This window comes from Rhagoletis pomonella, unplaced genomic scaffold (genome assembly GCF_013731165.1).
Source record: "Rhagoletis pomonella isolate Grant_MI unplaced genomic scaffold, Rhpom_1.0 Rhpom_scaffold_00007, whole genome shotgun sequence".
NCBI lineage: Eukaryota > Metazoa > Arthropoda > Insecta > Diptera > Tephritidae > Rhagoletis > Rhagoletis pomonella.
Genome location: NW_023458561.1, coordinates 70,327,446 through 70,340,293, shown reverse-complemented (window position 1 = coordinate 70,340,293; position 12,848 = coordinate 70,327,446). Strand labels below are relative to the sequence as shown.

Genomic DNA, 12,848 nt, shown 5'->3' with positions numbered 1-12,848 from the left:
TAACTCTATTTTTAAACACCCACAACTACATACATACATACATACATACACATCTCTATCTTCCAAGTCGTGATTTTTAATGTTTTTTTTTAAGAAATTCTAACTTTGTGGGCGCTTCCTTGCATAAATCTTTAAATTTTAGAATTATGTATACATACGTACATACACACATACATATGTTGTACATATTACATGCTCGCTAAAATTGAACTTAACTATGTATACATACATATGTATGTAACTGGAGAACTTGCTATTGGTCGATTAGACTAGGCTTGTGGCGGAATGACGAAACGCGGTTTTGTACTTTAAACGACGATATGTATAACGAACAGCGGGTTCCGAGTTGAATACTTTCAGAGGTGGAGCATCGGAGTCCATTCGAACGACATGGCCAAGCCAGCGGAGCCGCTTTACTTTAATTCGCTGCACTACATATTGACGGCTGAGTGGACGATCGACCTATCTCGGCAGCCAGTTCGAAAACCCCATATTTAATAAAAATTTCCAACAACGCCCTATTTCAGAATTTTATTGAAAAACATCCTATCTCAGAATTTGGTTAAAGAACGCCCTATCTCAGCACTTTTTCAATGTATTTTCAATGTATATGTATGTATATGCCATCGATATTTCCATGGCGTTGTAATGTTTCATACAGCTCGTCGCTCCATCGTCTGCGGTACTCGCCGTCGCCAATGAGTAAAGGCCCGTAATTCTTCCAAAAATCTTTCACTCGGATACTCCAAGGACCCCCTAATTGGATTTGTCATTGTCCATGGTTCTGCGCCATATACCAGCACGGGCAAGATGAGTGGCTGGCTTGTCCTCGTTGACCACCACACCTAATCGCTTTGCTTCCGTATCTTACTTGATTTCGAAAAGGTAGAAGAGACCTCGCGATCCTTGTTATCGATGATGTCGATATTATTGGCATACGCCTGGGCGGTTCAGTTCCGCAGCTCTTATTATCTTCTCCAATAGCAGATTAAAGAAGTCTGAAACCCCGTTTGGTGGCAAAGTGCTCGGAGAGGTCTTTCCCAATTCTGACGGAGCTGGTGGTATTGCTCAACGTCATTTTACATAGCCGTATGAGTTTTGAGGGGATGCCAAATTCGGCATAGCGGCGTATAGGCAACTCCTTTTAGTGCTGTCAAAAGCGGCTTTAAAGTCGACAAATAGTTGGTGAGTGTCGATCCTTTTCTCGCGGGTCTTTTCCAAGATTATGCGTATTGTGAATACCTATGGTGGATTTGCCAGGTCTAAGGCCACACTGATAAGGTCCAATCAGTTCGTTGACAGTTGGCTTTAGTCTTTTACACAATACACTCGATAAGACCTTATAAGCTATGCTTAGAAGGCTGATCCCGCGGTAGTTGGCGCGTACGGCGGCGTCGTCTTTCTTGTGGATTGTGCAGAGCACACTTAAATTCCAGTCGACCAGTTGATGCATGCACTAGGGATGGGTAGTGGGGGGTTGAAATTCGATTTTTTCCGAATTTCGAACATTGCCCAACCATTCGATTTTTCGATTCGAAATTCGGTGGTGCAAATTCGATTTCATTCGAATTTTTTCGAATTTTCCAAAATTTTTTTGAAGTGGAACTTCTTAATAGAGTTCGGAGATGTTTGTGTTGAATATTTAACACCAAGTCATAAAATCTGTATCGTTCGTTTTATTTTTAAAAAGGGGGTAGGTGTCAAATGAAAGGGCTTGCCCTGTAGATGTGTAACATGGTTTTAGTTTTGTGCCATTTGGATGTAAGAAAATCAAAATCAAATTATTTAATAAGTTAAATAGATTACTTCAATATGGGTATCAATCGAAATGGTTTTGAATAAACTTTATTTTTACCTTCCTTTTATTAGCGCGGGATGTAACTATGTAATATTGATGCGCCTAAAAGATGCAGCGATTTCTATTCTCAAGTTACATACCTGATGACAGTACGAATGGCAATTATAATAGGGAGGTGTTTTAGTTTTTTAAACTATAATTTCATTTTATTACATTTAGGAGGGTTGCCGCCTGTTTGAAAAGTCGAATTTAGTTAAAGGAAGTGTTGTACTTAAATTACTATGCAACAATTTAAATATTTTTGAGGTGCTTGAAGAGAGTGAGTGGCCACCTGTTTAAAAAGTTAAACTCAAATTACACTGTGCGACAGCCGAACCCAGCCCGGACTTTGTTTGGACATTTTCTAAATGTATACCCATTAAGTAGTAAAACGCAAAAGTTAGCTCGTATTTTTATTTTATGGCCTACTAAAGTTTTCATATCTCGGCCTAAGTAGTTTTCAAAAAAAGTCGAAAAAATAGTTAAAATAAATGTCTGAGCGAAATTGAAGGTTGAAACATATATATTAAAATTTCTAGGGAAATGTTTTCGTAGAACATTTTAACCCATTAGCTACCGCCTAAAACGGTCATTTTTGACACTTACTTCAAGAAATCTCGCAAAAAGCAAATTTGGCAGATCGTTACTGGATTGATATATTTTAAAAAATTATTCTCCGGAAAATTTTACTAGGGGTCTTCTCAGGCAAAAGCTTCAATGCTATCAACGTAAAACCCTCTAAAAATTATAAATAAAAAATCAACGAATAAACAAATTTTTTATACAAAAATTTTTAAAATTGAGTTTGGAAGAACAGATCGCAAAAAACATGTAATTTTGCACTTGAATATCTTTGAGAAATAAGTATGTAGGTATATAGAATTTGTGCTTAGAAATTTTAGATTTTTGTTATATAAGTATAAGTTGTAGTTCAATTACTTAACTAGACGTGTGTGCTTTGCATAATTATGCATTTAAACACAATAACCCAAACTTGACAAGCAAATATGTACACACATACATTTTGTCAGTTAATAATTTGCAAACAAAAAAAAATATAAAAAAATAGCTGCTCTACCGCTACTACCTCTTTCATTTGCTATTTTAATCTAAAAGCAAGGATTTCTTCGGAAAGCTTCGAAATTTGACGCTACCTGTGAAAGTTCATACTTTTCCCGTTTCTAAAAAATTTCTAAAAAAACATGTTTCAACAAATTTTAGTTTTTCTTTTGCGGTATCTTTCTGGACAGAATTTGTTCCTGAAACTTTTTTCACTTTTCAAATCGTGTTTCCAAGCAAAAATTATTCTAATAAGTTAACCTTACTTGCCAATTTCCTTCCTGAAATGTTTGGATCCCTCGCTAGTTGGGCCCCAATTTCCTTTGCCTTTTCGCGAGTATGTAAACCCTTCTATTTACACCAACCTTTCTTTAGAGCAATTCGTCGGTCGGCTTTGAACCTTTGAACAACCCGGAAGGAAGCCCTTTTTGCGGCAACACCCACCCCTCTGGCATACGCATTTTTTTTTTAACCAATCAGGATGCTGCTGAAAAATTGTAATTACATTTTGTGGCAATTGCAATTTCCTTGCAATTTTCCCGTTAAATAACTTTTTTTTTTTATTTAACTAAAGGACACTCATTTTCTGACATTTAATGCAGAGCTAATGTATAAATTTTTTTTTTTTTAATATTCCAGTAGTACATATCGACTGTGTTGAGTGGAAGATCGACCTATATCAGCACATTTTCAATACAGTTTGAAGTGAGAAAGAGCATTTTTGAATCGAATTCTGTAATAGGGCGTTCGTCAACCAAATTCTGAGCTAGAGCGTTTTTCAATAAAATTCTGAAATAGGGCGTTCTTGAAAAGTTTTTTAAATAGGGCGTTTTCGAACTGGCTGCCGAGATGCATAGGTCGATCTTCCATTTAGCCATCGATATCGCAGCCTCCTAGCCATACCATGTTAAGTCACCTTATACTTATAGCTCAGTTATGCATACTTAGCGTTGCGTGAGAGTTGTCACATAAGGAATCTCTCTTAAATGGACTTTGCTGTGTGTAAGCGGTTACCCAACGCATAGCACTTCATATGTAGAATTCTATTCTGTGGTTTTGATTTTTACGTAAAAAGTATGCAAAGTATATGGAAATTTTTGTATAACGAAAAGTAATTAAAATTAAAAAATTAAAAAATGTGCATAAGAACACGGCACCTTATTAAAATTATTTGGCGGAAAATACGCGCTGTGGGAAATTCGGTGACTTAAAGAAGCGTGCCATAAATTTTTGGCTACCTTGTAGAAATCTAATTCTAGCTTAGTAGTTTTCATAGCTGTTTCTAATCAGATTATAAATTGTAATGATTACCGATTTAATTAATTATTATTTTTTAAATCTGCTAAATGATTAATTACCATCATTTCCACTTTTAAATTAATAATTACTGATTACCATTAAAAATAATGAAAATCGTATTTTTTGCCAATTGGAAGAAAAAAATAATAATAATAAAAAAAACTAATGCGATTAATTTTGATTATTTATAATTATGTGAATTATTATTATTTTTTTTTTATTTAATAATTTAGGTTTCTTCAAAATGTTCAAATTAAACGATCAAAATGTTCTTCTTTCCAAAACGAACGAATCTAGTGTAATAAGACTTGTATCTCATCAAATGACAAAAAATTACAGCGAGTTAAAGATGAGAAACTAAAATTCCATTTTTACAATTTTTATTGGTGCACTCGAAATTCAATCTAAAATTGTTATATACACGAAGAAAGAAACACATATATATGTATGTGTATGAGGAATACTGCGTAAACATCTTAAACGCCAATATTTAATCACTTTTAAATAATATGGCTTTCAAATTAAGGCGTGCGAGTGTAAACATGTTTGATGACCTCGTATGGTGCTACGGGGCGTATACGTTACATACGCTACTACGGGTATATGAGCATGAGTGGCTATTTTAACTTCATTTGGTATAACTTTTTAAGTTTTCATTTAAACACAATTTCGCGATGCAGTCTGGTTCTTTATACAAAACAGAAGATAATGCATTTTCTAAGATAGGTGAACCACCATTTTTGTGGGATTTGCTCACATACCATACCACCTTTGACTGTGACAAAATCTAGACGGCGCACAGTGATATTTGATACCCATTTTGTGTAAATTCGAATGAGAAATAAAAATAACTGAAAACAATATGGTCAGGTCTGAAATTAATAGAAAATTTGTTGAGTTTGAAAAATATTAAAAAAAAATCACGTAGAATTGAGTTATATTTGTTTGTTTTTTTTTTTAGTTTGTATTTAAAATTCTTAAATAAAAATGCTGTTCAAATATAATACTTTAAATTTGAATTTATTTAAAAATCATCTCAGAAAAAATAGTATGGTACAAAATCGCGTCTTAAACAAAAGGTCGGACACATTATTTTAAACGCCAAAATCGATACTTTATTTTTGGATTTATGTGCACGAATTGAGGAGCAAGTATCACGGCAACAAAAACACCACAGATTTTACGGTTAGAAAATATGTTAAAATGTAGACGTCTACATTTTGAGATACAATTTGGAACGAACTGTGAACACCCCATATTTTGTTACTTTAAGCATATCATACCATCAGAAAACAAACAAGTATCTTTGCTTACAATGAAATCGAACAAATAATTATATATAATTAAAGTAATAAAGAATAATCAAAAGTAATCACCAAATTAAATCAATTATTTATTTTAATTTTTTTTTAATAAATGTTTTTTTGATTATTTCTAATTATAATTGATTACTAATTCATTGGTTACAAACACTAATTGAATTAATCATTACGATTACCGAACTGATGTAATCGTTTTGATTAGTAATCGTAATCCAAAGTTAACAGGTGGTCTGCTTTTAATAATATTTTTCTAGTTAATATTAAGCAATTACAGTTATAAAATATGTATATAATATACAGGGACGGGATTTTAAGGACCTAAAAACCTATAAAAAAGACAAAATAAAATAGCGAAATAGGCAGGAAAAGGCACTCGAAATAGCAAAAAAGGGAAAAACTTAAAAATTGCGCTCGTTTACAGGAAAAACGTTCAACGGACGCCACTACCTATCCAATTCCTATATAGCTATCGAGTTAATATTTTATTCTTAGGACAAGTTTTCGAGATATTTTCAGGTGTACATGGCGTATGGGTAACATTCTTTCCTGCTCATTTTTCATACAAAAAATCTTTGCGCATTTCCATATGACCATATATTTTACTTCTTTATTTATCCATCGATTTTCTTCATTATCAACTTGATTTTTTGTAACAGAATAGGCTTTATTTAACACAGCCTTGAATGTACTAAACGTGCGCTCGACGTAAGGTGGGGTACAATTGGCGCCCAATTGAAATATGTAACGTTTGAAAACTGTTGTCAAAAATATGAGTACTTGTTAATTACTCAATTGACTTGGAAATATCTGCCATACTGAAAGTCTTAGTGCTGTTTCAGACGCACCGAATTCCGGTCACTTGGCAGCCGGCACAAAATATACATACATACATACATACAAAGTAACCGAGCACCGGCTTGTGTGAAAGCTCTAACTGCGAAAGCTCTAACTACTTTATATGTATATGCACACTTGGCGCAAGCAAACCTGCTGCCGGGTATCCGGAAATTTAAGCATGTCAACTGTGTGTATGTACTTCTGAAAAATGCGTTACATATTTGATATGGTGTGGTGATAAATACAAATTAAGATCAATTTTCGGCGGAATACTTATGTTGATGTATAAAAAGTTCAGTAGTTCATACCATCGTTACAGTTTGCTAAGTTAAAAGGACTATCAGCTGATTGCCGAAAAATGCCTACAGCTGAGATCACCTGTTTTTTTGGCATTTACTCTTATCTTTTACAATTTCTTTCTGTCATTTCTATTACAATTTATTCAAAACACGCTAACACACTGAACCAAAAACACCAATACACTAACCAAAAACACACCTACAGCTTGCCAAGAAAAACGGTAAGACGAAGAGTTACTTTACTTATGGAACTGTACGATGGTGCTTACTTCTTTTTTGCCTGCATGGCTGCGAAAAATAAAAAGTTTGAAAATATGTTTATCAAAATTTTGCACAGCTAAAGATATGATGATTCGATTTTAATTAATGACGGTAAGTCCCAGATGGGTTCGAATATCAGAAACTAGTTTTTGTGAAAATTGCATTAGATTTTATTTAATATAAATGCATGATATGTATTTTCAATGCATATCTGCTGCAAGGGTGTAATTAACCAATCTTTTATGTAAATACATACATACATATGCAAGTGAAGCTATACCCTAAACCAGAGATTCCCAAACTTTTTTCTCGTAGACCCTTTTCAAAACTCTTCTCTGGCTTCGGTGGACCCGCTGCTGCTACATTTCTAACATATTCCCAAAACTCATCAAAGAATTTGAAGATCAGATCTAACGATGTAAATTTGCATCGCGGATGAGTTTTAAAACTAAATTTGGAGTGGCAAAAATAAAAATAAAATATCTGCTTGTGTTCTATTTATTAAAAACATGTGATAACACTTGCAAGTTCAAAAAAAAAACGGAGCTCATAAAACCTTCAAAGTACTCTTTCGTTCTGGCAAGTTATATTTTGTAAGAGTACTTCGAGAGCTCTGTAGCGTTATTTACATTCTCTTCACCATAAACTTCTTCCACGTTCGGCTCACTCATGAATTTGCATTTGGCGTATTTGTAAAATAGTTTATTTGTGTTGATGGGGTCATTTTTCATTTAATCACTCCGAATTTTCAAGTGATGCGAAAAATATTTATCACTCACATTTTTAAACACACAAAAGTTTAAATAACAAAATCGCAATTCTTTTTACGCCATCATTTTAATTCAGAAACTGACAATAGAGAAAAATCCGAATCGAGAAAAATCGATGACAAACAGCCAAGTAAGCAAGCCAGGTGCAGTGACCAATCAGCAGTCCAACAAGTTGTCTGTAGTCCCGTCTGCTCAGTGAGAGCAAAAAAAGTAGATAGACCTTCTGAGGTTGAAGGCAGCATGAGTTTTGAGATGGTCGTGGCCATCGATAGTTTCGATAGTCGATAGTCACAACCATCGGTAGTATCGATACTATCGTAAATGTCGACACTATCGATAGCTTTGATTAAAACAGTCCAAAAATTAAACCTAAAAACTTTTATTGAAAATGAGATCAGAATTGCTAAAATATGACGATATTTTCTTTTTCAAGGAACAAAAGTTTATCAACGATTTTTAGCTCCAAGTAGCATCTGCGCTCTGAAATATGTATGTTACTGAATAATGTATTTACGAGTGAAAACTATCGATAGTGCTTACAAAACCATCGATGTTTTCGATAGTCAAAAACCATCGATACTATCGATAGTGCCATCGATAGTTTTCCAGCTCTAAAGTGCTATGACTGGTTACGGATCGAGGAATGCCTGGTCAAAGCCAACTGTGGCCAAATGGTCAGATGTCTCATTACCAAGTACTTCGGAGTGACCTGGCACCCAGTGTCAAGCAAGGTCGTTTTGTTTACCACCAAAATTTCGTCGAGTCGTTGCATTGCCGAACTACTAGTTTGGTAGTACTTAGATAGAGGGCTGGCCAATGTCTCAAGTGCAGTTTGGCTGCCACTCCTTCACCCCCCCACCTACATTCCACCACGTAGTCCATGGCTTTGAGGATTCCAATTACCTCAGTCTGGAAGACCGAAACAAATGCCCCAAAATAAAAGTGAAGCTTATCCCCATTAACTTCGAAAAAAGACCCCAGATCCTGACCCAAAGTCAATTTTCGAGCCATCAGGGAAGATTCTAGGAACTCAACATTATAGAATCTATTCAACAAAGGTAATTGTGACGTACTATCCTGTAGCATTGAAAATACACAAGTGCTCAAATCTCTGCCACCAGCAATGTCAGCCTCGCCCCACTCAGTTTTATACCAGCATCCGTTTTTTTTAGTGCAGCAGTGCGTCAAGGGCACTACTAAAAAAATTAAAGTTAAATAAAGACGCTTTCAAGCAACTAGTTTGGTTACTATGGAAACCAGATAAATTTTCGTGGACCCCCACTTACATCTCGTGGTCGCCCATATTTTTTCACGCCAACGTACACCCCCCTCGAGTCTCCCTCTGGACCACTTTGGGAATAACTGCACTAAACAGACTAAAAACACATAAATACTGGCTATGACCAGCAATGATTAACATACATATGTATGAATGCTTAAGTATGTGTATATGTAGTGTGGTTAGTAAATTCATGAAAGCTTTGTAGGTTTGTGTCATTGATAAATTCGAATTCGAATCAAGCACTGCACTTAAAACATTGAAATTAAAGTCTACACTGCCTTAGTGCTTTGTGCTTTTGTATGGGAATGCACACATACGAACATATTTATATCATTAGTATTTTTGTATATGCGCCGGTAATTATAAGGGCGCACTTGACTGCATTGCAAAAACAGCCAAATGGTTTGCAAGTCTTTTTAGATAATTTGTAAAGATACAATTTGGATTTTAAATTTGTGTCGGAGGTCTACGTTAAAAAAGTTTTGACGCTAAATATTTTTACAAACCGATGCTTTAAATTAAACTGTCAATATGATTTTTGCCCACCTGCCTCCATATAGTCGAAACACTGTGCGCCGTTGGGTCTAATGAATGGCTGGCTTGAATGTTGCCAACAATCCCTCTGTCTTTGCCCCTCAAGTGCTGCCGGCGAGCTACTTAAATACCCTGTTGCGACCCTGTACTTTTTTAATAGGGCTCGGAATCTCATGCAAATGCAGGGTTTTATTGGGTATCTTCAAATGGATATGGTTAAGTTACCTTTACGAATCATGAAATTTCCTTTAAAATGGCATTTAATCGTTAGTTAGCATATTTTTGCATAGTTTGCTGTAAATGCATGATTTGCATATTTCTTGCGCATATTTTAGTATATTTTACCAAAAAAATGTATGTGCCTTTTGCATATTTTTACTTTTTATGATTACAACCATTTAAATTGAGTGCGAAATATTTGGACAAAAAAATTTCCCTTGACAAAAAATTGCCGTTGAGGAGATTTCAACTAATGGCTGGCCTATATGTATCTCTGATCAATACGAAATTACCCTAATATGGGTCCTGGGACATAGGGTCACTTCTAGCAAGGTGCGGCCTCGTTCAGGAAGATAAAAGTAATAATTAACGAAATTTATCACTCGAAGACCAAGCAGAGGTGGCACCGTACAGGATCGTACGGCAGTTCTGGCGGTCCCATGACCCACTTAAAATCAAAAAAATGAGCAAAGAAGATAGCTACAAACTTACTGCAGTGTTTCCGTTGGGGTAAATGCTGAAAGGATTGGATTGCCCTTCAACAGCCCCCGAATTGCTGTAGGTAAACTTTCGCGAACTATTAAACTGTCAATGTTTCTATTTACACAAGATTGTAACTGCCCTGCAGTGAAAAATTATCAATTGTTAAAACTAACCAAATTATAGTTAGCTTTTTGGCGAGATTTCGATTAGTACCTCACTTTTAATTAGCTATGACAAAACCAACTTAAAGTGAATTGTAAAGTCGTGCAGGAGTCATGCAGACGCAATCGGGAGTTGGTTTTCTTTACAAGTTTCTATTAAATATCCTCATACAAAAATTACTTTCAATACACTTTTTTTCTGAACTTCGCAGATTTTTTTTCATATTCAGGACAAATAAAAGGAAGATCGAAATTTTATACTATCATTTTGAAGTTATGTCTGACGGTGTTCGAATATGGGGCCACCCAGAGCAGAATATGTAAACAAATATGAAATGTAATAAAATAAAGTAAATAAATAAGTAAATAAAAAAGTAAAAAAAAACAAAAAAATATTTTGTTTTTCTTATTGATATTTTATGTCCAAAAGTAGTTAGTTACAAGTTAGTTGACATGTAATGCAGAGGTATCCAGGTCTGACTTTTTTGCGGCCATCGCCCCACAAAAGTAGTTAGCTTTTTTCGAACAAAATACACAGTTAATAGTTAGCACTAGTGTTCGCGTAAACAGACTAAAGTTAGGTATAAGCTAACGTCACTCCCTGCAGGGTGACTGCTTGATTATGGCCCTTATTATGAGTTGCATTCGATTTTCGATCTTCGCTGGCTATCGAAGATGAAGGTGAAAAGTGGAATAAAGTAGTTTTATTCGCACCAGAACTGAAAAGATCAGACTAGCCTACAAACATAAAATAAAATAAATTTGAACTGATCGGACAAAAAAGATAGATTACTTAAACTAAGTTTAAACTGGCACTGAAAAACTGGCCCTTAGTTTGCTCGATTTGTAAACAAAGCTTCTCGCCGGTGAAAAATATACTATTGTGAACAACCTAAACGAGCGAAATTCACAATAGCGCTATTCTTCATCGAATGAGCGCCATAATACCAAATGAAAATTCGTTCGATCAAACACTTTCGACCACAGTCGAAGATCGAATGCGACTCATAATACTTCGTGTATACGAACACGCGGCGTTACCCCGAGGGTACTGCGCAGTCGGCGTCGCCCAGACCTGCGTATGAGTTACTAGACGAGATGAGAATGTAACTCATACGCCATGTAGGTATGCACATATGTATGTAGGTTTGAAATCGTCCACCATATTGGATCCACCATTTTGAATATTTAAATTCTGATGCTATACTCGTGATCAGCGATTCTAAAAGCATTCGAATCCGCCTTGACCTAACAATTGACAACTGTGTTAACAAACTGAATGACAAATTTATTTACGCATTTACAGACATGACGAATTTTTCAATTCTGCCACATTTTATTTAGTGCATTATAAATTTACGAGTCTTTTGATATGCATTATGTTAATTTCTATGGCATAGAATTTTGGGCAGAGTTTTGGTCGTTTGACATGGAACGTCCCATACATATTTTTTTTTAATTTTACATACTTTATTATCACTTTTAATCTGCTCTGCAATTAACAAACTCTACTTATTAGAAACAAACCCAAAGAACTGCACTCTATATTTTTTACATACCTAACTCAATTTCGTTGTATTCTATTTATAACAAAAAATTAATAACTTTTGGCGGCACTCTAATAAATGGCCCGGCCAATTTCGGCCTTTGGTTTTAAGAAAAACAAAACAGTCCCGATTCTAAGTAACCTCGAAAGGCGCCATAGCCGCATTTTTAGGTTACAATATTTAAAAACCTGATTTCCGATTCGAATTCAGCGACGCAAAATCTATTACCACACGTCTCCACCGTCTACAGTCGAATTTCTTACCATCGCTGTCCTAACATCAGCTGTCATTTCGTAGTTTGACAACTCAGTTTTCATTTACCGCGCCATCTACATTACAGATACAGATCGATCTGATTGGCTTGGCGCCATTTTGAATATGATATGTTAAGACAGCAAGTTGCCCACATGAGAAAACGGGATAAAAATAAAACAGAAATTTGACAGATGTTAAGACACATTTAGTAGAAAATGGAGACGTGGGGTTAGAAATGGCTAACCTTATCTCAGATAAAATTTTTACTGGAACTGTGTTATAATCTAAAACAACGATCTAAATATATGTAAATATCTAGCAATTCGAAATAAATTAGAATTTTAAAGTGTTGTTTATTTTTGTATTGTAAGAAGATATTTTGTAAATAAAATATTATACACACCTAAAATGTTTTCATTGAATTTATGTAGAATAAAACTTACCTGTAATTCAGATTCGGTAACATCAATTTCGCCTCGATAAACAAAATCAATAATGGTCTTCAAATCAGTGAATATTATATCGCCGGGAAGAATGATTGTGGGATGCTTGCAGGGATTTTCCAAAAGCAGTTTTTGAAAATATGACGAGCACGCAGATAATACAACCTATTTGGAGGAAGATGGTAAAAAATAAATCTTGTTCTGATGTTTTCACTTTTGAGTTCTTAGAATAAGAATTTT

At 34.9% G+C, this 12,848-nt stretch overlaps 1 protein-coding gene across 4 annotated transcripts in view; it reads right to left on the bottom strand.

Moving 5' to 3' along the window:
• LOC118743479 (broad-complex core protein isoforms 1/2/3/4/5) overlaps positions 1-12,848 on the bottom strand; it is a 100,722-nt gene that overhangs the window by 84,942 nt on the left and 2,932 nt on the right. For all 4 annotated transcript variants that reach the window (XM_036476186.1, XM_036476189.1, XM_036476187.1 and 1 more), the window contains exon 2: positions 12,609-12,773. In XM_036476186.1, coding sequence (XP_036332079.1) covers positions 12,609-12,773 — 165 coding nt within the window. The remainder of the gene's footprint in view (positions 1-12,608; positions 12,774-12,848) is intronic.